The sequence below is a fragment of the Protopterus annectens genome, chromosome 2.part0 (genome assembly GCF_019279795.1).
Source record: "Protopterus annectens isolate FY-2018-M chromosome 2.part0, PAN1.0, whole genome shotgun sequence".
NCBI lineage: Eukaryota > Metazoa > Chordata > Ceratodontiformes > Protopteridae > Protopterus > Protopterus annectens.
Window position 1 is genome coordinate 1,003,243,274 of NC_056728.1, and position 27,115 is coordinate 1,003,270,388.

A 27,115-nucleotide genomic window follows, 5' to 3' on the forward strand; every position below is an offset into this window, starting at 1 on the left:
TTTTGTTTTTAGTGATTGGTATATATTTAGCAGGTTTAGAGGCATTTTAGTAGCCAAGAGCATAGATAAAGTTTTCATGATGTACCAGGAGTGTAAATTTCTGATATTTATACTTATGAAGCGCATCACAGAGGTACTGTAAATATTTTTCTTTAAAGTCTTGTTTTGAGGTGTTTTCAGAGCAAAACATTGTGAAACACTCATTCCTTACAAAATAGTTTCTAGGCTTGCAGTCCAGGAGACCATTTAGGAAGCCTGCACTAAATTCCCAGTTGCTTCCAAACACTGTCGGGTTAAGTGATTTGCTCAAAGTTATACAGTATTTAAATGAGGGCTAAAGGAATCAAACTCAGTTCCATGGAAACTGTAGCTCACAGTCTTTATCTTCTACACCAAATACAAGACAGAAAGAATGATACTGCATTCCCTTGTTTACAGTAAACAATTCCTTAAAACAGAGCATTAATCCTGTGTACTGATTTTGACACAGATTAAATAGACACTTTAAAGAACATGTTAATCTTTAGGTACAGTACCTGTGTAAAGGTCCTCAGAGGTGGAACTAATTGATCTTTAACCAGCCTTGGGACAGACTCAGCCAATATTATCTTCCCGGCATCAGCTTGGCTACATGGAAAACAGGAAGAAAGTGATAAAACTTTAAAAATGTGTTGGGTTCCCATTTCAACTAGATTTATGAAGCACTAAACTAAAAGTTGTTTACAAAATGCTGGGCAACAAATAGCTGACACGCTTGCAACAGACTGTAGTACTGTACAAAAAAATCATGTAACCTTTAAAGTACAAGTAAGTTGTGCTTCTCCAAGTGGACTATCTTACTTTTATAACTTCACCTAGTTTGTCTGCTGTCCAAGCTATCAGACTGCTATCTAAAAGATAAGGCCAAGTCAGTGAAGTTAAAGGGACGGATATGAACTCTACATTTCTGAAAAAGGATATAATTCCACATGAACTGTGCATTGCTAAAAAGGTTCGAGTTCACCCAAGCCAATCCATATAACACCAAAAGATATTTTCTAAGGTCTGTTATGCATATATAACCTGACAACTCACATGCTACCTTCTTTATGTGTTTCAGACAAAATAAAGGATTCTTGCAGAACCACACATTCACAATTCTCAAGAAAACACTAAAAAAATATCTGGCTATAAGATGTAGTTTCTGTAGGTTTACTAAACTGAATAACAGCACTGACTGAAAAGCAAAGCCTATACAGCATAGATTACAAAGTAATCAGCATATCATTGCATCATTTTCAGATGATGTTTGCAAAATGAGAAAACTACAGAGCAGTTGTTTCAGAGTATGAAACAATTACAAAATACACTATCACATTGCAAAACCCAGCTCAAGATTTGTTAAAGAATTTTTGTTAGGGCAGAAAACATACAAGTATGGAACTGTGTGCACTCTGCTGATCAGCAGAGGGCTGGTGATGCAAGATGGCCACATTCAGTTACTAATGGAGACAGCTGGGGCACAGGCTGGTGCTTATAACCTATGAATCTAATACATAACATAATCTTGTACAGTTACTGGTGTACAGGTTCCAGCAGGTGGAACATATGAAGGTCTCTTGTTGAGATATGGACTGCTAACAGGTACCACATATGGCAGTGTTACAGCTGGACACTGTTCACTACTGATTCCTAATGGAAACTTTGGTAATTCATTGACACACTGCTCAGTAGCAGTAACTGTAAGGCAGAAAACTGCAGGATTTGTATCATCTATGAGTTGACATACTGAAGGATGGCACCTTTTGAAAGTACCAGTCTGTACCAGCTACTAAGTGACTTTCCATTATTTTTTTAAGATCTGTTTGGTAGAGACTGTTGGGATACCTTTTTATGGCAGCAAGGATGACAGTGTTTTCTGGTGATGCTAATGGATGATAATTGAGATATGACTTGACTGCAACTTGCTTAAGCACAGATTAGTAGCAATTGTTAATTGGTACAATATAATAGCATCTTTCTGGAGCATTATTTCCATCGAATTACTCATTTTTTACAACACTTCCTTGGAACAAAGATGCCGCAGATTGCCAATGAACTTAATGATAGTAGCCTACAACATTTTCGTTGGCACTGACTACCAATAGACCCTATAATGTGGCTGACCATACAACAAGAAGGTGGGGGTTAGTTTTGCTTGATACTGGTGATATTGTTTTGCATCACAATAAACTAGCTCTCAACGTCTTTGCTCAAGAATCACAGACAAAGCCAAAAATAATGAGGAGACCAAGGTCCAAAATCAGGGACAGATCTTACAAATTACTCTAATTCACTTAAAAAGTTAATGGAACAATAGGGTTTTGCACCAACATGCATTTTCTGAACAATAAGAGATATGAAACTGTAATATCTGGCATTTTTACTGACTGTAAACCTTTGTAATTTACCAGAAAATCAAACATCTTATGATGGACAGGGTAAAAATATGAAGCAAAAGTTAGAACAGTTGACAGGCATGCCCCTTTGCCTGTTCTTTGATTCTTTTACTTAACTAATTAATTATTGTAAATATTTCCCCTGATCGCCATCTTGGGTGTGCATGTTCAAAGGAAATTCATGGTGAGCAGTACTGACAGTCCAGTTACTTCTGGAGGCTTGGAGTGCCACCATATCAAATTTAAATTCTGCCATTTCCCTTAAAACGCAGGAAACCAGTGCACATCTTTGCCAGTACAGATATCCCCTACTTTATGAGGAGAGATCCCATATGACAACATTGCTGCCATATAGTCAGATCATGATCACAGACAAGGATTAACATACTTTGTTGACTACAGCTGTTAAAAGACCACTTAAAAGAATAAACTGCTGGCTAGAGAACTACTTCCACACTTCATCTCTATGGCAACTTGCTCTGTCCTGCACCCCTCCAGAAAGAATGCATTGGTACAGACTTAGACAGCTATATCTACAGACAAAATTGTTATTGCTCTTTAATAATTGTTGTTAGGGGACTCTGCAATGTGCTATCTCTGATAATTCCTAGTAGTATCTAGTAATCCATGCATGTCACAGTTGGCAATGTGCTCTGTACTTTACCTTATCTGTAAATATTAACGACCCAGCTGTACGTACTTAATATAACTGCCCTCTGCCTATGGTACTAATAAGAGTTGTGTACACTAATTCTGTGTGTCTCCACAATTTGCCTGTGAGGTCTGACTGGTTGCATTTTGTATGACTTACTGTTTTATGTATTCGTCTTGAAGGCAGACTGTAAACTGTGTAGACCAAGCTTGTTTTACACCTTGTGCATATCTGAAGCCTGGGTTATGGCAAAAGACTGGGTCATTAGTTCTACAATTTAATATCCAGGGCACCAACTGGATGTTTTATACACACATATATAAACTAAACCTTAGGGGGGATATTACCACTCAGGCAGGTCACTTCACTTTCTATAGGCAGAGAGCATTATAGACCAGTTTGTACCTGGCCAATTCAGAGGTTAACTCAAACCTGTTTGTCCTTCTGTCTATCTATTATCTAGTACCAATATCGTAGTGTTCTCCTTGGTTTAGTTCTGATGTCCCAATAGCTCCAATTTGAGTATTCCCTGAAAAAACAAAATATTGCTTAGGTACTAGGACAGTACACTGGCTACTCATCAAATTAACACTTTCCTAATATCTGTTTCAGTCCTTCTTTTCAATAAGACACAAACGTTGAGAAAAAAATACACCTTTATAATAATGGAGACAGCTAGGGCACAGGCTAGTACTGAGAAAGGGTGTGTAACCCGAAAGCTTTGCTGTTTATAAAGGTGTATTTTTTTCTCAACGTTTGTGTCTTATTGGATTTTTGCTACAGCATTTCGAATTTCAGTCCTTCTTTTCCACATCTTTTGTAATTTCTGGCCTCTGTTCTAAAGACATGCTTCAGGAGCGTTTCTCCCCGAGCCTCTGCTGAAAACAGGATCTGTGGAACCTAGTCGGACTTTCCCGGTCAACAAATGTTAAATAAATAAATAAATAAATAAATAAATTCTGGCCTCTGTCATTTATGTCTTTCTTACAAGATCGGGCCTTTTCTTTCCCATGTTTGCCCACTTTCCTGAGTTGTTCATACCCAACATTACCTGGGGCACCTTTTCCAGAGAATAACTAACAAAGATAATTTCTTACAACCTAGTCCTGTTTCTGACATGTTAGAGTCTAACTTCCTGTTTACAGCTTAACATTTATTTTCTATCTTACTTTCATTTATGCTCAGAGAAGTTTACAACTCACTCCGGTTTCTTGAAGATGCCATTCTAAAAGCCTGTTTTTCTCATTCTTTTTGCCTGTCTGTCTCCAGCTAAGGTTGTGAGAGTATTTCTTATCAGTCCTTTTCTTGACTCATCTGAACCAAGAGTTTTAAACATTTTGCCTATAAGCTAGATATGACAAAAATAAACACTTGTAATGTGGCACTCAAAACCTTTTGCGCTTTACTTAAAAAAAAAAAAAAGTTTATTATTGACTCTGCAGTGTCAAATACTTGTCTTTGTGACTTTTAGCACTGCTGCAGTTTTTGTAGGTCAGTCTTTTGCTATGTTTCCTGTAAGTTTCTTTTCTTGATAATAAATTCATGGTTTGACATTTATACTAGTTATCCTCAACACAACTCTTGTCAGAATTGACATCAAGTCTGGGGAGTCCTTGTTTTTATTTATTTATTTTTCCTGCAGCGTAAGAAAACCATTTTCATGGGCTGGTTTAAGTTATTTATTATTTATTTTACATTTGTTGACTGGGATAGTCCGTCTGGGTGTGAGCCCATTTTCAGCAGAGGCCCGGGGAGAAAAGCTCCAATAAAACAAGAACAACATTGACAGGTACATTGTCTGTTTTGCATAGAATTTAACAGAAATATTTAGAGACAACAAAGAAAGTACAATATACAATAGGTACTTTAGTGAAAAGGAGAAAGTTATTACAATATAGTAAAGTCATATATATCTATATATATATATATATATATATATATATATATATATATATATATATTTTTTGAGGGCAGGGGTCCATCTTTAGTTGATAATTTGAGTATACTTTAATACATGCACATATGTATACCCTTACAAAAGAAAAGGAATTATAAAATTATACTATTATTGTAGGTAGCTGATAGGTGTTAACAAGTGGAAGTGGGGTCTACATGGAGACTATAAAATTTAGGGGATGAAATTTGATGTGGGCTTATGTGGTATTAGCCTGGCTTGGTGCAGGAGCAGAGCCAGTTGTTAGTGAGGTGGTCTTTGAGCAGAGTTTTGAATTGGTGTATGTCGGTAGCATTTAGGATGTGTTGGGGGATTGAGTTCCAAAGTTTAGGAAATGTGGTGGGAGTAGAGGGCGCCCCTGGCTTTGTTATTGCTTTTGGATACTTGGAGGTGTATCTTGTGTGAGGATCGGAGTTGCCGAATGTTGGCATATGGTTGGAGTAATTGTTGTAGGGCTGGGGTTCTGTTTGGCTGGTGTATTAGTTGGTGAGTAAAGACAAGTTGGGTATAAGTTAGTTGTTGTAGGAATTCTAGCCAGTTTATTTGTTGCAGGGGAGAGCAGTGGTGGGACCTATATGGGGAGCTAGTGACGAACTTGGCTATTTTATTGTAGGCTGATTCAAGTTTGGTAAGGTCAGTTTTGTTAAGGTTTGTAAAGATGGGAGAAGCATACAGAACAGTAGATAAGAGATGAGTCCTGGCGATGCTTTGTCTAGATTGGCTAGTTAGGAAAGGATTAATTTGGTAAAGAGAGCCTAGTTTGATGTGTGTTTCTTAACAGTTTGAGAGAGGTGTAGGTCGAACTTTAATTTGCTATCAATTGTGACACTTAGTAATTTGGTATGTGAGCTGTTGTTTATGATTGTGTTGTTGGAGGAGTGGATTTGAAAAGTGGCTGAGGGATTTGGTGTTTTGGTGGGGAGAAAGAGCATGAGTTTGGTCTTGTTTGGGTTCAGTATGAGGTGTGTGTTAGTTAGCCAGGATTCTACTTCTATGAAGGATTGTTGTGTTATAGCCTGTAGCTATGTTAGAGAGGGGGCAGAGCATATCAGGGTAGAGTCATCTGCATATTGGATGACAGAGGCGAGACATGTGGATTTATGGAGTTGATTTGTGAAGATGGTAAAAAGTAGGGGGCCTAATATGGAGCCTTGTGGAACTCCTGTGTTAAGAGGGAGCAAAGCTGATAGCTCCTGTTGCCATCTAACAGCCTGCTGGTGTTTGGTTAGGTAGCTATGGAACCAAGCTAGGGAAGAAGGACGTAATGTGGCCAGTTTTGACAGCAGTTTTTGGTGTGAAACTGTGTTGAATGCCTTTGAGATATCTAGAAAGATGGATAAGACATATTTATTCTGATTTCTGTGTTCATTTATTATGTTAGTAAAACTGAGGAGGGCAGTTGTGCTGTGGTGGGGGCGAAAACCATGTTGTGTGTTTGATAAGAGGTTATTGGAGAGAAGGTACTTTAGAAGCTAGGAGTGAATAGATTTTTATTTATTTATTTGTTTATTTGTTTATTTATTGACATTTGTTAACCGTGTTTGTCCAACTGGGCTTGTGGCCCATTTTCAGTGGAGACCCGAGGAGAAAAGCTCCAGTAGTACATTTTTAAACAAGTACAATTTTAAACGATATTGATATAATAGCAGTTATAGCAAAAAGATTCACATATGTTGGGTTACATGCATAAAGTTAAAGTTGCATTAAAAAGAAGCTTAGTAACATAATTTTACATTGATATAGTTCAATAGGTCAACAATACAATTTTTTTGTTTGTATAAAATTATGCAAATACATATTAGACACATTGGAGAGAGAGGTGTAATGAGGTACTAAGTATGGTCCTTTTGAGGGTACATAAAGGGAAGGAAGACTAGGTAGGGTCATGGCAAGGGCAGGTTCTGGAATTGAGAAAATAAGCTTTTAGTTCATTTTTAAAGTGTGAGGTGTGGGAGATTGAACTTAAGTCAAGAGGAAGTTTGTTCCAAGCATGGGCAAGGGAGTGTTTGTACAGTAGTTTGCCTACTGACCGTTTTGGGTGGTAGACATCAAGTAATTGTTGGTTAGAAGTACGGAGGGTCCAGGATGGGATGTAGATGGAGGCTAAGGAAGATAGAGATGGAAAGAAGGAGGGTTTATAAAGAATAGAGTGTAGCATATGAAATTGATAAGATAGCAGAAATTGGGGAAGTTCAAGCCATTGAAGAGAGTTTAAAGAAATGCAGTGGTGTAAGTTGTATGGGGAGTTAGTAATGAATCTGGCTATTTTATGGTAAGTCTGTTGGAGTTTGTTTAAAATGGAGGCATGGATATTGGTAAGAACTGGGGTGGTGTATAAGAGGGAGGGGAGGAGGAGTTCCTGGCCCAGGGTTAATCTAGATTCAGGGCTTAGGAATTTTTTGTTCCGATACAGCAGACCTAGTTTCTGTTTTTTTTTTTATACACTGGAGTATGTGTAGGCTGAACTTTAGGTCGTCATCAATAATGACCCCTAGGAGTTTTGTGTGGGTGTCAGGCTGGATAGCTGTATTGTTAGGAGATGTAATAAAAAAAGGAGGTTTTGTGATGAGAAAGAGAACAGGGAAGGAAAAGTAGGCGTTTGGTCTTTTTGGGATTTAGGATCAGTAGGTTGTGAGAGAGCCATTGTTCAGTGGATAGTAGGGCTTGTTGGTTCAGGGAGTGTAATTCAGGAATGTTATTTGAGATGAATATAAGTGTAGAGTCGTCGGCATATTGAATAAGGGCAGATTTTTTGCATGAGGTGTAAAGATCATTGGTGAAGATGTTAAACAAAAGGTGTCCCAAGATGGAGCCTTGGGGAACACCAGTGGAGATGGGAAGGAAAGATGAGGAGGATGAGAGCCATTTGACAGATTGATCCCTGCCAGATAGGTAACTATTAAACCAGGCAAGTGTGGAGGGGGATAGGTGGAGATTTGTGAGTTTGGATAGTAGTAGAGGTTGAGAGACAGTATTGAAGGCTTTGGAGAGATCTAGGAAGAGACAGGAAATTAGTTTATTGTTGTCTAAGGCCTCTGCAATGATATGAGTGAAGGAGATGAGGACAGTGGTGGTGCTGTGGTGAGGACGAAATCCATGTTGGGTAGGGGTAAGTAAGTGGTGTGTGAGGAGGCAATTGAGAAGCTGTGAGTGAATACATCTTTCTAATATCTTGGAGAGAGGGGACAGAATGGCAATGGGTCAGTAGTTTGAGGGGTCAGTGGAGTTTCAACCTTTATGAAGAGGGATAGTAAAGAAAGATTTCCAAAGGGTGGGGACAGTTGATTCCAGAATAGATCGATTAATTAGTATAGATATAGGATAGGCAATTGAGTCAGCAGCAAGTTTGAGGAATGTAGGAGATTGATTGTCAGTGAAAGGAGAGCAAGATTTTAGCTTGAGTAGTAGAGATTTGATGTAAGTAATGGGAACTGGCTCAAAAGAAAACAAAGTTGTGTTAGTGGGACTTGGAGGGGTGGGTATCGAAGTAGAGTTTGGCTTAGAGGTTACCAGATTGTGGATGGAAGAGATAAAGTGTTTATTCAGGTGGGTAGCTGTTTCCTGAGAGGAAGAGTTACGGTATGGGGAGGGATTAGAGGGCTTTCCAGGATAGAGGATGTTGTTGAGAGTTGACCAAAATATTCAAGGATTGGATTTGTTGTTAAGCTGAGCAGAGCTATAGTATAACTTTTTGTCATTAGTTGTATGTTTTTTTGCAAGGTTCCTCAGTTGCCTATATTTTTGAAGAAGAGGTGGTTATTTAGTTTTAGTCCAGGTTTTCCAAGCACTATCTCTTTGTTTCATAAGGGACCTAGTCTCCTTGGAGAGCCAGGGAGCATAATTTGATTTTACTCTGATTTTCCTAGAGGGAGCTAAGGAGTTTAGAGTATTCATGAAGATGCTATTGAAAGTGCTTACAGCATCGTTTAGGTGGAGGTGTTTTAGGATAGACCAATCTATGTTGTGGAGAATGGAGTTAAATTGGGATGAATTGAAAGTCGATAGTTTTCGACAGTCTTTGATAAGGTGGGGTTTAGGAATATGGGAGTAGTGTTTTAAGATGGTGGTAGGGAGATGATCACTGAGGGAGTCAGGTAAGGTGGTGGGATTTGGTAAGGATCCAGTCGATGATGGAGTTGAAGGTGGAATCTTTATGGAAGCGAGTGGGAGATATTATAAGTTGGTGGAAGCCATGCAGGTGGATACTGAGTTGGGGGGAGTCAGTTGTGAGTTTGGACCAATCAATATTGACATCACCAAGGATAAGTGTCTCATATGGTATGTTGTGGTAGAACCAGGATAGGATGTTTTCAAGAATGGGCAGATTTTTACCAGGAGGAAGGCAGATAGAGGCAATTGTATGTTTTTTGTGGGGATTCAGATGGCAGTTAAGGATGATGATTTCAGCTGGGAGGAAGTCAGGAATTGGGGAAGGGTAAGGTGAGAGGTTAAGGTTGTTTGAGTAGAGGATTTTTGAGAGATGTGAAAGAATGGCAATTGCCCTGTAATTAGTAAGCTCGGTAGAGTTACCACCTCTATATAGTGGGGTGATATAGGAGACTTTCCAGATTATTGGGACATGGTTTTCTGAGATAGAGCAGTTGAGGATAGAAATGGGGTAGGCTACGACTTCAGAGGCAGCTTTGAGGAATTCTGATTGGAGGTTGTCAGCAGCTAGGCTGGTCGGCTTGCGGTTACTGAGTAGTTTTTTTATGGTATGGGTTGGGACATGGTTAAAGGAGAAGGAATTTACACCCTCGTTGTTGGCTATGGGGATTGTAGTAGTGATATTTTGGTCATAGTCAATAAATGAGTGAATTGGGTTTATGAAAAAGGAATTGAATTGTGTAGCGATGTTATCATTTGATGGGGGGTGTGGTAGGATTGGGGGTGGACATAATACCAGGTTGCAGGAGTTTGTTTATATTGGCCCAGAATTTTTTGGGGTTGTTTGTGTTTCTTTGCTGTACAGTGATGTAGTGGGCTTTTTTGTTGGCTTTTATCTGGGATTTGGCTTTATTCCTAAGTTGTTTGAAAAGTAGAATGTTGTCAATGCTTTTGTTAGCCAGTGTTCCCATGCCTTGTCCCTTACTTTTAGTAGGTCTTTGGTGTTGTTTGTAAGCCAGGGTGTATGGTGATGTTTTATTCTAGCTATTCTGCAGGGGGCCAGGCTGTTTAGGATGTTGAGGAAGGTGGTGTTAAAGTGTTGAACAGTGTCATCTAGTGTGAGTGTTTTGAGGGGGGACAAGTTAATTTGTTAGAGGAGAGAGTTGAAAGTGTGGGTGTTAATTTTTTTCTTGTAAAACTAATTGTGGCACCCAAGTAAAAAAAAGGTAGATAAACACAAAAGCCAGAAGAAGTAGCTGAACTGAACCCACTCAAAGTATTGTAGGCTGCAAATCACCACACAGTTGTAGAATGCAGAATCCACTTTATTAACTTCAGACAAAAAATCCAAGGATGAGCGCTTTCGTCCAGAAAGATCTAGACTTCATCAGACAATTTACCCCACATAGTTACTTCCTTCTTATACAGTCCAAACAGGAAGTTCCACCCAGTTATAAGCTTATCAATTATGTCATTAAAAGCACAATATTTACAGTCACTGAATTTAAAAAGCAGACAAACTATACAAACTGAAAAAGTTCATGGAACACACCACCCTAAAAACACACTATATATAAACACTGCTTCATAGAAATGACAATTTACAATAAATATTTAAATATGTTAAATGTGTTAAAACAATAAATATGTGTGATTAAATACTAAAAACTAGATATAGTAGAACATGTTAAGAGAAATAAATACATAACATAAATACTGAACATGTGAATTATTTAAAATGCTAAAATGTTAAAATGCATAATGGAGAAATATATATATATATATATATATATATATATATAGATATATATATATATATATATATATATATATATATATATATATATATATATATATATATATATATATACACACACACACACACACACACACACATTTTATCTTTCTAGTGCCTTTAGTTTTAAAATTGGGCGCTCATTCAGGCCTGGCCAGTTCCCGGCATTCAAACGTAATTGCCAGTATAATTCTCTTTTCTCAAGTAATAGTGACCATGCACCACCCCTCATGTTAGTACTGATATTATCTATAATAAAAAAATTGGAACTTATGGTCATTATACTCCAAAACATGTTTGCTAAGAGAATTTGTTTATTTTTTATTCCTTATGTCATATAGGTGTTTGTATATGCGATTTTTTAACTTTCTATCAGTCTTGCCTATGTAAAAGCAAGAACAGGTGGTACACATGGCACATTAAATCACTTTCTCCGAATTACAGTTATATTTCTGATTGATTCTGATTTCAATATTATTAATGTCAAAAATATTGCCTTCTTTAATGTAACTGCAATAGTTACATCTGCCACATTTGTTCATTGAACCTGACCTGTGGTTTGGGTAAGAGTTACTGCTCTCAAATATGTTTTTCATAGTCTTGCCTTTCCTATATACTATAATAGGTTGCGGTCCTATTAGTGGTCTGATGTTCTTGTCATGTCTCAAAATAGACCAGTTTTTTGTTAAGATGTTTCTTACTATGTAACTATCTTGAGTTAATACCGTGATGAAAGAAGTCTTATAATCATTCTTACTTGTAACATTGCCAGTTTCTTGATTACTGGTGAAAGGCCTACTGTCAGTCATACTACAAGAAAGTAAAGGTACATAAAACCCACGCTCTCTCTTGTTAACCACCTCAATCATTATATCACTAACGAACTTACAAGGATAGCCTCTTTTTTGAAACATATTTTTCAAGTTGTCACATTCATCTAAAAATTCATCAATACCAGATACCATATGGGCTGCACGCACGAACTGTCCCTTAACTATTGCTTTCTTTTGTTTGACTGGGTTTGTGCTAGAAAATGCAGTAGTGAGTTTGAATATGTGCTTTTCTGAAAGATTTTTGAAACAAACCTCTTATTTTCATAATCCTTTTCCAGAAAGATGTCTAAAAAGGAAATTTTGTCAAGGTCTCTGGTATAGGTGAACTTTAGAAATTCTGTGGTGGTTCCAATATAATTTATAAAATCATCAATAGCATCAACAGGTCCATCCCACAGAACAAACATATCATCCAAAAACCTGGTGTAAAATTTGATGTGCTCAAAATAACATGAAGGAAAAATAAATTTCTTCTCCCATTGCCTAACTACAATATTTGCATATAAACCACCACAAAATAACATGAAGAAAAAAGAAATTTCTTCTCCCATTGCCTAACTACAATATTTGCATATAAACCACCACATGCAGACCCCATAGCCACCCCTTCTTGTTGTAAGTAAATTTCTTTGTTAAATAAAATGAAATTGTTTTTAAGGACAATTTCCATCAGTTGTGAAAAGACCAAGGTCTGGAAGTATGAGATATCTTTTTTTCATATAAGAAATCTGTAAACCACTCCAAACCAATTGTGTGAGGTATGACTGAATAAAGGTCTTTAATATCAACAGTAATAAAAACAAAAGTGTCCTTGAAAGGTATCTCGTCCATAGCTTGTAAGAAGCTCAATGAATCCTTGCAGATATGTGTCTCACTTAATATGTATTCTTTTAACTTATTGTCCAGATATCTTGCAAGGGGGTGGGTAATGGACCCCTGGGGGTCTACTATGGGTCGAATGGGTGGTTGGCTAAGATTTTTATGCAATTTTGGCAGCCCAAACATGACTGATATTTTAGGGCAGGGAACAGAGAGAAAATTAAGCACATCAATAGAAACTGAACCCTCTATAAATAGAGAAATAATAGAAATTGTCATTTCTATGAAGCAGTGTTTACATATAGTGTGTTTTTAGGGTGGTGTGTTCCATGAACTTTTTCAGTTTGTATAGTTCGTCTGCTTTTTAAATTCAGTGACTGTAAATATTGTGCTTTTAATGACATAATTGATTTGTTTGTAACTGGGTGGAACTTCCTGTTTGGACTGTACAAGAAGGAAGTAACTATGTGGGGTAAATTGTCTGATGAAGTCTAGATCTTTCTGGACGAAAGCGCTCTTCCTTGGATTTTTTGTCTGAAGTTAATAAAGTGGATTCTGCATTCTACAACTGTGTGGTGATTTGCAGCCTGCAATACTTTGAGTGGGTTCAATTCAGCTACTTCTGGCTTTTGTGTTTATCTGCTTCAGTTTGTGCTTTGTGACTTAAAAAAAAAAGGTATGGAGGTTACTTTAGCTGAAACAATGGGAAATTAAATTACTTGTTGCAAAGTAATAAAAGTAATTTTGTGGGATTTTGGAGTGTACATTCTGTTTTGCTGTGTAAAAATAAATTAACTGTAGTCATGTATTAAATGCACTTTCTTCTACAACTGCACAGCTTTTACCTATTGTTGATCTGGCAGTTAGTGCACAGGACTAAAGCTTTAAGATGTTAATGTGCTGTTTACTGTGCCTAGGATATAGGGTTTGATTTAAGCATACAATGCTACTGTGTCATAGTTAAAAAGGGATAATTGTGTCCCGTAGGCGTAGCTGACAACAAATAGATATAAAATTGCACTAAATAAAGTTACAAAAGTAAAAAAAAAAGAAAAAAATTATCATACTGCAAAGGTGGCAGGTTAATAATGGGGGGAAATGGGTTTAATCTAGTCTAGGTTCATCAGATTAGTGGCTTAATTTTAAAAACACAATGGACTATGTGATTGAGAAGTCACCATATCAAGAAGTGTGTTAAATTTCAATGATCTCTTTAATGTTTGCTGTTGAATATTTCATAACATAACATTTTGTGCAACCTGAGGTTAGTATATTTAAGTATAAGGAAAACTTGGGGGAGTAAAGTTATGATTTATAATACTGCTGATATGGAACTGTCATGATGGGCTGTCACCTTCCAGCTATGGTGGAGTCAGTTACTGGAGCAGAGGAAGAAGATGCTAAGCATGTATGTCCCAGTGCTATTTCATTGTGCAAAGCCAGCACAGTAGACCAACGTTGATAGTTGAGTGCTACCTTTACAATAAAAAAGGTTATAAATGGGAAGATGTACTGGGCATGTACATATAAATTATCATTTTACTGTAAAGGCAGCTGTGTTATATTGTTGACTAGTGCCACTGAGGAATGTTGCCAGTCCGAACTGCATTATAAATGCCCATATCCAGGCAAGGTTGAAGAATACCATATTATGCTTGACATAACAAAACTTTTTTTTTTGGCCAGTAATCCACTCTTGTTGTAGACGAGATGGTCACTAGTGCTTCAAGGAATAGTGTGACAGACCTTCCATCTCAGAAAGCAATAGTCAAGTGACTGACCAGATTATGGCAGTAGAAATGTGGAGTTGAAGGTTCTAAGCACCTATTTACCAATGACTTGGATTCCTGTAATTTTCCATTAAAAGAAGGCAAACTTGTACTGAAGAAATTCAGTGATGGCATGTTGTAGTGACTGATTTTCCATCTAGGCTAATTTATTTGTTTTTACTGCTGAACTGCATCTGGAAGATGGGACCTTTCTGTCACAGGCAGGCAATTGTATACAATTCACTGTTACATAAATATGGTTCTCTTAAAAGTTATATTCATTTATGTCAGTGAAAACACTGTGTGCGTATGATGTGTTTGGGAGTTTATTATTTGAATTGTATGAAGATGTTGATATTATTGCACAACCCCCTTATGTTCTAACCGATTTCAAGTATGCTGCTGTGAAATCTGTATGAACCAATGTTTCAAGTGCAGTCTCACAAGGGCTTTTGCTTTCACTTTCACCAAGCTATTTGACAGTGTATTCAACAGTCTGGATTGTCTGCATTGAATAGCTTAATTGAATTTCATCGCCTTGTAAATCAAATGGTATATGTGTTTTTCTGGAAGCTTTCATATTGTGTGCTAACATCCCTTTTCATGATTGTACTGCCCCTCTTTTGAAGTATCTTGAAAATACTTGTTAGTTTGGGAAACATCTGGCACTGGAAATGTGAAAGACTGCAATCTAAATGTGCCAGATCCTACTTTTATTTCCTTTCTCTTTATGAAGTTTCAGAATAATTTGCATAGGACACAAAATCAAGTTGAATCCTGGCATATGCAGTCAGATAGGCCCCCATTTCCAAGATTTAAGAGCCATTATGGGGAAACCGTGAAAGAGCTAAATTAAGATCTGAAATAGTTTACTTCATTTGTCTTCAACCTGTGGGTCTTTGGATCCACATTGGATAGGACACGGCCACATTTTCCAGCTACAGCTCTGAACTCCATGCTCCTTCCCTTACCCATATTGCCCCCTATCTCTCTTCTCCCTTCAGATCTCGTTTGCCACCTGAGAGGAAGCAGCATGCTCCGAGCTCCAGAGCGTTTAGGTGTTTTTCTACAACAGTAAACTGAACTTTCTTTTGGCCTTTTTTTGTCTTTTTCTCTTCAACTCTTTTCCATACCTTCTCGGGGTTCTCCGTAGCAAAAAAAAAAAAAAAAGTAGTAGTAGTAAGTAGGCTTTCCTATCTTCCTCCCCTCTTTCTTTCCACGTGGTGCATGTGTGTGTGTGTGTGTGTGTGTGTGTGTGTGTGTGTGTGTGTGTGTGTGTGTGGTTTTTGGGCTAGCTTAGGCATGGCGGATGCCCCAAAGCCAGGTTTCAAAAGGTGCACAGAGTGTGGCCATAAGCTTTCCCTGGTGGATGGCCACACTCTGGGTGTGATTTGCTTGGGGGTGTCTCACCTCCAGTCCCTCTGTCCTATTTACGCTGGGTTTAATCCAGGGCACTTAAGGAGAGGTGGGACAAACTGATCCTTAAGGGCCTCTTGCCGTCTTCTACTGGGACAGAGGTCCCACCTTCCCCTGCTGGGAAAGCAGTGGCTGCTGCTTTGTCTTCCCCTTCCATGGCCTCTGGGACTCATCCTCCCGCCAAGAGGTCTGGGGAAGGGGATAAAGCCAAGAAGGACAGGCCTCATAAATGATCCCCCGACTGCTTGTTGGAGACTGTCCCTCCACTGAAGGTTAAGCCTGTTTCCAGCCAGTGACACCCCGGCTCAGGTCCCCCATGTTTTCACATGAGCCCGAGGTACAGGTTAGCCGGTTGCCCCCTAGGCCTTCCCCCAACCGGCTTTCCCTGCCTAATTCGGCTGAGTTCTCTTACTCTACTCAAAGCTTGTCTGAAGCAGAGATGGACAAGATGATGATGAGGTTTATCTGCACTCAAATCCAGATGGAGGTCTTGCCAGGGCCTTTTCCCACTGGAGCGGGCACCTTCCAGCCATTGTTTAGACCTATTACTCCTTTTCCAATCTGACCTAAGTTTTCAGAGTCATTGGATCCAAGGACGATCAGAGTCAAGAGGTTGGTGCTGATGGCACCCTGTACCTTGAAGCTGGCCAGTGCCTTAAGTGTGTCACATCCAAGCTCTCAGAGTTGTAGCCTTTGGGTCAGATCCGAGGGAGTGCTCTCTGCTCTGAGCTTGTCAGAAAGAAGAATTCCTCTCGGCATCTCAGCTCCCAGGGGATCGGCTCTGGCTCCCCAGTCAGATTGGGGGGAGCTGCTTCTGCTAGATCAGCCCAGGAGGTCCATCCCCCCTTAGCACTTGACGTGGTGGAGAGGGTTCTCGCAGGGTCGAGGCCTCTGACCATTTTGTCTTTGGAGTCCATCCAGACCCCCCCCTGGCCTTGAGTGTGGTTCCGACCATCTTACCCTCTCAAGGACAGCCCATAGCCATAATGCCCCAGGAAGTTCCTCCCTTGGAACAACCCACTTGCAAGATCTCCCCAGACAGTCCCTCTGAGGTGCCCCCCCTGCAAGTATACATGTAAAAGGAGGCACTTGGACTCTCCTCCAAAATCACTCACCAAGGACACAGACCTGGATGAAGGGGAAGGTTCCCCATGATCACCCCCCCCCAAGGATGTCTCCTTTGGAGACATCATGAAGATACTTCGTCGAGGGGGGGTGGTCCAACCCAAAACCAACCTCTGACGAGTTCGTATTTCTGAAGGCATTCAGCTCAGGCCCATCTACTTCTTGGGTGTCCACTCCTGCCAATCCACTTGTGGATTTTATAACATCTATTGTGTGGAAGGAGCTAGATCCCATAGAACCAATACCCAAGCACCCAGACAAAGTTTTAAGCGCCCTCATGGACAAGTTACACTGGCACAAGGGGTCCCCAGTAGATGCTATGATGGTGGCGGTGGCCACCAAGAAGGAACTCGCCCAGGAGAGCTCCACAGTCCACCAATCTGACTGAGAGTCCAGAGCATTGGATCATTTTGGAAAGTGAGTTTATGCTTCAGCTACCTTGTGTGTGAGGGCGCTGAACTACATGGTGCATGTCATTCAGCTCCAGAGAGATCTGGTCAAGGAAGTCATGGAGTTGACCCCAGGGTCCATATCGGCAGAGGACAGGAAGATGTTCGATGCACGAATGGCCACCCTAAAATCTGTAGCCAACACGTCTATGCATTTGCTCTCCCATGCCATGGAGGGAGCCGCATGGGAGGAGGAGTCAGGCATTGCCATCAGGCATCACGCCTGGCTCCACTTATGTCAGTTCTCAATGCCCTTCAAGGCATCTTTTACCAACGTCCCTTATGATGGTTCTTTGCTTTTTGGGAAGACGGCCAGAGAGAATTTGGTCCAGAGTGAGAAGGACGGGAAGACACTGTCTGCCACAGGATCTGCTTCTCACCGCCTCAAAGGTCCTTTTCCAGGAATCAGCGAGGCCAGAAGAAGATGTGGTTCCTCAAGTCTCAGGCATTTTCCCAGGAAGCTCAGGACTCTCCTTCCCCCAGAGGCAAAGGGGGATATGCTAGACGCCAACCTAGAGGCAGAGGTGGTCTTGGAATTTTGGGTCCCCGAGAACCTTTCTCGGATAAACCCAGGCAGCAGCCTTGAGGGGTTGCCTGGCTGTCTATCTCTGGGGCAGTCAGGGGGTCACTTGTTGCTTCACCCACTTGCATGGGAGTCCATCACTACAGATCAATGGGTGCTGTGAGTCATAGCCAGAGGATATTTCATTCCGTTCAGGATCCTCCCCCATCCAACAAAGCCTTCCCAGACATTCCACCCATGCAGTGGGAGGAGAAAGCAGTGCAGGTAGACTCACTGCTAAGAAAATGAGTCATCCAACTGATCCGTCTGACCAGTCTGGATCTGGCATTTATTCCAGGTTCTTTTTAGTGCCAAAAAATATGGGGGACCGCAGACCAATACTGGATCTGTCCACATTGAACCTATCCGTAACCAAGACAAAATTCCGGATGGTCACGATTCAATCTATCCTGCCCTATCTGCAGGCCAGAGACTAGATGTGCTCAATCAACCTCCAGGAAGCATACTATCACATCAAGATACACAGGCGCTCCTGGAGGTTCCCTCACTTCTGGCTGGGAGCCAATCATTACCAATTTTGAGCCCTCCTATTTGGTCTCACCACAGCCCCCCTGGGTGTTCACCAAAGTAATGGTGGTAATAGTGGCTCACCTGAGGCTTGAGGGCATTCAGGTCTTTCTGTACATGGATGATTAGCTCTTTAATGCCCCTTCAGAGCATCTACTATGTCAGGCCAGGGACTCCTTCCTTCAGCTTCAAAACAGTCAACAGGAACAAGTCTGCTTTTCCCCCAGTTCAGATTTTAGACTTTATCAGGGCACAGCTGGACACAATAAAAATGAAAGTGTTCCTCACATCAGACAGGATATGCAGCTTAAGGTTACACATCTTACACATTCTTCAGACCCATTTACCAACAGCCAAAGCAGTGTTAAGGGGTTCCATGGTGGCCATGATAAATCTTCTTCCTATGGCATGCCTTCATATGAGGGTGCTGCAGTGGACACTGGTAGTTCAGTGGCCACTGTTAGACATGCAATTGTCTTTTCCGGTGAGAATTTCAAAAGTGTGCAGGGACTCCCCTTGGTGGTGGATTCAGTCTTCGGATTTCCTCAAGGGATGCTTGTTTCAACCTGCTTTCCCCAAGACCACGGTGACCACGGACGCCTCCCTACTTTGATGGGAGGCACTGGTCAGGAAGGACAGTCCTAGGCATGTGGTCCCCTTCCGAGACCTATCTGCACATCAGAGTTCTACAGATGAGAGCGGTTCTTCTTGCGTTGCAGGCGCTTCATGTACATCTTCCTCTGGGAACGATTGCAGTTCAGATGGACAATATGGTAGTGGCCTGGTATATCATCAAACAAGGGGGAACCAGATCTTACCCCTTATGTCGAGAGGCCATGAGAGTGTGGGAATGGGGGACTTCCACTGGCCGCTTTCTGGTGGCAATGCACATCCCGGGATGATCCAACATTTTAGTGGACAGACTCAGCAGATAGATCCTGATGCCTTACAAGTGGTCTCTGTATCCTTCAGTAGTGGAACAGATCTTTCTAGACTGGGGTCATCCTTGCTGCAATCTCTTCACATCTCCTTCCAATGCAAAATGCAGTGAATTTTTTGCTTTGAACCCCCTGCTGGGGGGAAGCCCCCAGAGATGCTCTGATTCATGCTTGGCCTCCTGGGCTTCTTTATGCATATCCTCCTCTTCCCCTTATGTTGAAGTTTCTACAGAAAGCCCAAAGGCTGGGGAGCACTGTGATCCTCATTGCCTCATTCTGGCCTCGACAGGTTTGGTTTCCCTTACTCAGGTCTCATCTAGTTGTTCCACCATGGACCTTGGATTCTGTCCTGGATCTGCTATTACATCCATCAGGGATCCCTCATCCAGATCTGGACAGTCTGAAGCTCACTGCTTGGCTGCTCCAGTTCCCATGATTATTAGGACTCCCGGTCTGTCATCTCCTGATAAGTCCATTCTGGTAGTGGCTCATAAATCATCTACCAGAAAAGTCTACCATAGTAAATGGAAATGATTTTCCTATATGGGCCAATCAGAGGTCTTTGGGTCCTTTCACTGCTCCGCTTTCAGCAGTTTTAGATTTTCTGGCTAGCATTTTTCAACAGGGCTCTAGTTCCTCTATGGTGAAAGTCCAACTAGCAGCCATCTTTAATTTTCATGTTGGGGTAAACATGCCTTCATTGGCTTCCTCTAAACTGTGTAAAACCTTTCTCAAAGGTACCTTTCTTCTAAGACCCCCGGTTAAGGACCCCATTCCACAGTGGGACCTCACCTTGTTGTTGCAGGCATTGATTTCTCCCCCCCTTTGAGCCTGCAGCATCCGTGGATCTACAATTTGCGACTTGGAAAACTGCCTTCTTGATTGCCATCACATCTGCTATAAGGGTGTCGCAGCTTCAAGCTCTTTCTATCAAGTCCCTTACATGCATGATTTTTCACAAAGATAGAGTGTTGCTACACACTAACTCAACCTTCCTTCCTGAGGTAGCTTCAGAAGCCAATATTATTAAGAACATCAGTTTGCCAGTATTTTTTCCTAACTACCAGAACAAGGGGGGATGCAAATTACATTTACTGGACGTACATAGGCAGTTGAGGTTTCATCTTCATAGGACTAAACCATTCCGCAAGTTTGATCAACTTTTTGTGGCCTATGTCAAGCCCTTCTTTGGTAAACCTGCTTCAAAAGTGACAATTGCTTGGTGGATTTCACAGTGAATTGGCCAGGTTTATTCAGAAAGAGGTTTGTCTCTACCAGGAAATGTGAAGGCTCATTCGACTCAATCTATGGCTACGTCAGCGGCCTTCTGGTCCAGGGTCTCTTTGGATATTTATTCAGGTGCTACTTGGGCCTCATTTCACACCTTTATTTCTCATTATAAATTGGATTTGGTCTCTAGGAGTAGAGCATCCTTTGGTTATGCAGTGCTGTGGAATATCCTTCCATGAGGGCCTCCCAAGAGTTAAGTAGCTGGGGACTCTGTCCCACAGGTTGAAGAGCAAATGAAGTAAACTACTTCAGATAAAGAAGTTAAGTATTCACCATAACATTCCATCTGCATAGTTCTACTTCATTTGCCTTCAACCATCCCTCCCTCCCTCCTTACCCCTAAACTTATCCTTTGGGATATGACATGTCCTTTGTATCAGTTGGTTATTGTTGGAATCCTAGCTCCTGTCCAGACTAAGGTTCTTATTGTTTCGATTGGTGTTTGATGATAAGGTGTCATTGGCAGCAAATTCGATCTGAAGGGGGAAGGGAGACATGGGGCATTATGAGTAAGGGGAGGAGCAAGGAGTTCAGTGTCGTAGCTGGAAAATGTGGCCGTGTTGGATCCGATGTGGATTTGAAGGCCCACAGGTTGAAGACAAATGAAGCAGAACTACTCAGATGAAATGTTATGGTGAGTACATAACTTCTTTTTAATGATAACTCAGGGGGTTTGTACTTCACAGTTCTTAGATGTGTTTTCTGTGACATTCTTACTGTTAAGTACTGTTTGTCAAACAGTATACAATTAGAACACTAACCCAGCTTAAATTAGAGTTTTTTTAATTTTTGGGGTGTGTTTAGATGATGAAGCATTTTTTGGGTGGGTGTTGATGGACCCCAACTGAATGTAGTAGTCTGCATGCAACGTTCGTGTAATTTGAGATCCATACTCTAAGTAATAACTCTAATGTCCCACCTTCCAATATATGTTCCGTTTTTTTTTTTTTTTTTATAGGCACGCTTCTAAACACAACCATGGTAAGTTCTGGCACTCACCCAGCACTCTCGATTTTGTGATCACAGCTTTTATATCAATCTTTATTAACCCGATACAAAGGCTGGATATTAGACTGCCAGCTAACATCCTTCCTGAGATAAACTCTCCAAACACACACACACATGGAACGTGTGGTGACAATCATTAAATTAGTTTGTCCCCCTGCACCCACCAATGTGGACAACACTGACTTCTACACCCCCTTTAGTTCTATATAATACCGTCACGGCTGCACAACACTGATGAGGAGAGAAAGCATACACCAAGAGTGACAGGTGGGTCTCACAACTGTGAAACTGCAGTAAAGACAAAACATTTTTAAAACATTAGGGGAGTTACTGCTCTGGTGAATTTGCTGTGGCACTTTGTTTTTGGAAATCTGCATTTGAACAGATACAGACCTACCCAGTCTTTACTGCTAGCCTCTCAACTGTTCAGATTTTCAGAGAATGTCCAGATTTTTGCTTCACATTTTGGTATGATCTTTATAAAACATTTGGTTTTCTGGCACATTAGTGGGGATTGTAATGGCAAACATTTGAGTTTCAGACTTAATATCTATCAAAAAATGTATGCTAATTCAAAATCTGTTACTCCAGCAACTTTTTATGTTTATAAAATTAATAATCTATCCTCAATTCTGGTCCTTTGTCCACCCCAGTATGTTTGGCTTTATCCAGACCTGTTGTGCTGAGCTCAGAGGTATTTACTGTCTTAATAGTTACACTGAACATGAACATGGACATAAAACGCTAACCATGCAGACATAACCAGACTAAACTTAGCCACAGGAAATAACACCATTTCAGACATGGCATTAATGAACATGCAGTCTAAGATCTCAGGCTACTACTCTCTCCTCTTACTACATGTACATTGCATGAAACAAGCTCTCTCCTTTCACTATATTTCTGTCCAATTCTGTCTCTCACTGGACTAGTAGCAAGAGCAACCACTACTGAGCCCACTTTGATTTAGTCGTGTGCTGCCTCAGCAAATAACTTTCTTTTAAAAACTGTTAAGAATCAAGTCTGCGCATTTTTGACAACTATCCAGATACCTTAAAACTTTAATGAGACAAGCAGGCAGTTATCTGGTAAAATAGAAACAATGATATGTGTAAGGCTAATTGTTCATCGTCTTAATGAATGTTATCAAAAACTCATATCAGGGAGAAGCAATGATTATCACTGAAAATTCTTTGATTATGTTTGAGAAAGATAAGTTTCCTTGAAGGCAGAAACACCCCATTATATCTCATTTTTTTCTGCTCTCTACCCACCCATATTTGTAAATTTTCCATGAAATCTGTATTCATATTTACTTCTTTCTCCTGAAATCCCACCTTTTACTTTACTAGGTAAGTGTTACAAAGATTCAGAAATTCATGTTTGACATATTCTGTCCAGGACAGCTTTGGACTGGATGGGCTTCATCTGCTGCTCATTAAGTTGAACTCCAGCCTGAAATGATTTTACTTGGCAAATGTGAAAATAATTACTGGACAAAGGTCTACATTAGCTAATCTAAAAAGCATGATATAAAATGCAGAGATGCCTGCTTGAAAGTTTTTGGGCCAAAAAGTCTAGAAATAAATCCATTAAATTTTAGAGAAGCACCAAAATTCAAGTACAGATTCATTGTAATGACAGTAAAGGCACTTCTGTGTACTTGTTGCCACGTAATAAAGACTGGCAGTGGTCAGCATACAGCAACTTAGTCTGCATAAGATTCCTTGCACTGCAGTTGCTCACGTGTAATCCCTCAAGGTAGCAGGTGCCTGTATTCTGTTTCTCACTGCATATAGGACCAATATGTCAACGCTCAAAGTGAATTCTGTTTCAGTTTCTCAAAGGTTATATCCCCTTGGAGAAAGAGCAGGACAAGATTTTCATTTACTGTCTTTCATTGCATCGATCACTTTAAATGACATTTACACTACAATATGCATGACGCCTATTTGCAACAAATTCAAAATGATCTTTCCCTGTGGTACAGCAATATCAGAGGGGGTACAATAAAGTAAGGGAGTAGTGAGGGTGTATGACACAAAATGCTTTTGCAAAATTTGTCTTTGCTCAAAACTGTACAAATCTGTGTGGGTGCTTCAGGTACAAGTATACTGAAACTGCCATTTAGGAGTAATATTTGTCAGGTATTGGGCTACAAGCTTAATAGTTTTGTGGACACCTAGAGGATCCATTCTGGTCAGAGAAAGAAAAATATCCTATAATTCCATGTTTTAAACACAGGTGATGGAGAACACACATTGTCACAAGTCCAAAGTGGGAGAAATGCTGAGGATAAGGGAGAAGATCCTGGCCTATTTTATTGAAGTCTTGACAAAGGAATACAGGACACTGTGGCCTTGAGCATCCCAGTATCACTACAAATAGTCTTGTTTTGTGATCTGATGGGAAGCTGCTGTAGGTTTAATTCAGACACACATACCATAAGAGTCATTGGTGCAAGGAGATTTAGCATCCTGAGTACCACTGCTGGGGGTATGGGTGGGTGTGTAGAGTAAGAACCTACAGCAGGTAGTTAACTTTTTCCTTTTTTAACATAAAACATGAATGTGTCATGTAAGGAATGGCATTCTTACTTCATAGACAAGCATTGATGAATCACCAAACAGATCACTAACGCTGAAGGAACTCTGTTCATTTGGTATCTCTGTAAAGATGTCTGGGTTTGACATATGCTGGGAATCTGCAGTGGCTACATTTCATTTAAAGGTCTAACATCAGAAAAAAACAGATATTTGCTCCATCACAAGATTTCCAGAGAGATTTCTTCTTCTTGATCCAGCAGATTTAACAGGAGCTTCAGAATGATCCAGATGTGCCTGACCAGCTGTCTGTATGTAGGGATCATCCCAGGCACATCAGTATTTGCTCTTGTTTACTACTACTTCTGCTCCACATTGCTTGTTCATGTTTAGCGTATCTGTTGGAACTACTTCCATGTCTCTTTTTTCTTTTTGTGATGCACATTTACTCCTACCAATTTTGTATTCATTTTCTGGATGTTTTGCTCTTATTTTGCAACAAAGTGAACATTTTTCATTCTGAAACTGAGATGTCATATTTCTTACCATTCCTCTAAACTTACAAAGTCTTTTCTCATACTTTTTATACATTTCTGAGCATCATCTCCATTACATAACTTTGTGTTAAAAGCATTGTACTGATCACTTTAAGTGACATTTAAACTACACTATGCATGCCATTGCCTATTTATAACAAATTCAGACTTCTTACATACTGAAAGACGATATTTATAATAATTCAGTTTCATTTCTAAGAATCTTTATGTAGTGCTGCAACAAGCTGTGTATCTGTTTTTTATTGTCTTTCATACTTGGAGAATTTAACAGACTGTTTGCACTGAACATCTGGTTTTACTTTTGGTACACTTGTTATTGAATTACTACTTCACTGGGAGACATGACTTAAGTAATCCCTCTCAGCATTTGTGACATTTTTGGTTGCACATATCCTTGTAACTTCAGTTTCAATTAGTGCAGTTTGCCATCTTCTCTGCAAAATACATACAATCTTGACTAAGTTTCTTTGTTTTCAGGACATACAAGAGGAAATTTGGCCATGGCATCTGGGAACTTTTTTTTTTGATAGGTACCTTGAGATCTTTTAAAACCAACTAATTTACAAACAACCCAGGCAGATAGGGCCTTGGTTTAACATCTCATCGAAAGGATGACACACTCAGGAGTGTAGTACCCACCTTATGCTATACTGCAAAGTCAGCAATCCATCTACCTGGTATGGGAATACAACCCACAGCCTTTTGCACCAAAGAAGAGTGTGCTACCTGTTGCACCACTGACACTGTTTTTTTACTAACAACTTTAGCTTCAGGCTGCAGACGCTTGCATGGCTTTTGGATTCTTACTTTATCTCCAGCCTGTGTATCTGCAGTTTCTATCATATTGATGTTTTGACTCTGCTCACTTTTCTCCAGCATTTCCTTTACTTTATGTTGATTTTTAGGCATCACTAAAGTAGTTGAAGTAGGCCATCTGCATTACCAACCTTCTATCCATTAATAGCTATTGTTAGAAAAATATGTATTAATGTATATGTTTAGTGCTTATTAAGAAATAAAAAAGATATAATGCATTTTATTATATCAATGTTATGACAAGAAAAATGAATTCATATGAAACTGCAAGAAGCTTTTGGAAACTGCAGTGTGCCTTTTTTTGCAAGTTGGCCTCTGACCCCAGCAGCTGCTAGCTCAGCAAGAATTGATGTTTATGCTTCTCACAAGTGATTATCTGCTGGGTCAGGAAATTAAATGTCTGAAATAATGAGAATCTTCTGCTCTTTCCTGCTTGAGCAATCAACCTTGTATATGTTGCTAGATAATGCACCAGCTGCAAGGAAGAAGTGATACATGTAACAAAAGAAATGTATTGAGAACTGTAACTGCTGTTATGTTCGAATTAGCTCAGAACCTTGAGTGGCAACTTTTGTAAAAGGGTATTATAACTAACCAGGTAGCTAGCAAGGCCACGTTGTTTACCAGAAAAACTTTTTAAGCAAAATGTAGTATCAGCATTTTAGATGAATAAAATATTGTAAGCTAAAGTGATGTAAAACCCCTTGTGACTGACTATGTCAGCCTGGTGGGTTAATACTAGTGAGAAATACTATAAAAGTTATGTTCTTCCTGTTTCATTCAGACAAAATTCTGTACTTGTACGTTTTTTGCCTCCTGGTGTACACTAGTAAAGAACCTGAACCTGAACCTCCTGTGTATTGATCTTTTTATTACAGTGTTTTTCATTTAACAGATTGGTCCTTGCGTACCGGAATCCCTCAGACACTGCGGATCAGAGCGTAGTGGTGGTCGAAGACTGCATGCAGGAGAAGATACCGAAATGGTTCTTCTTGAGTGAAAAGACCTCCGACTGAATTGTCATTTAAAGAGGCTGGCCACTTTCTGATCTGTGGCTGAAGAGTGGATTTCCACTTCGAACCGTGACTGGTCAATAACGGAGGCTCAGGTAGGGAGACTTTTTGCCTTTTTTTCTGTTTTAGATAAGGGACTAGGTTACAGTAAATATTGTTTTTTTTTGTTAGATTTGTCATACAGATCAGGGACAAGAAAAATTACTTTTTATTTGGTCATAGATCAGGGTAACAGAATAAGGTAGGCAGTTATTCTAGATAAACTGTGAAAGGAACTGAAGTTGTGGTACCACGTGGTAAAAGGGTTACGTAACATTTATTGACATGGGAAATCAGTGCACTAAAACATCGCGAGATCCGCCCCTAACCGAAGACGCAAAATATATGCAACTACAACATGCAGATAATGTTAGATATTATGCAAAATGGGTTAACAAATATGAATTTGATGGAAAATTAGACAAATCTTCACTTGTTAAACTTCTTAAACAGCTTAAAAGTGATATGAAAGGTCAGGCAAAAAA

At 39.9% G+C, this 27,115-nt stretch overlaps 1 protein-coding gene across 1 annotated transcript in view; it reads right to left on the reverse strand.

Moving 5' to 3' along the window:
• FREM1 (FRAS1 related extracellular matrix 1) overlaps positions 1–27,115 on the reverse strand; it is a 1,066,140-nt gene that overhangs the window by 670,044 nt on the left and 368,981 nt on the right. The window contains exon 13 of the mRNA XM_044060374.1: positions 537–627. Within this exon, the coding sequence (XP_043916309.1) occupies positions 537–627 (91 nt within the window). The remainder of the gene's footprint in view (positions 1–536; positions 628–27,115) is intronic.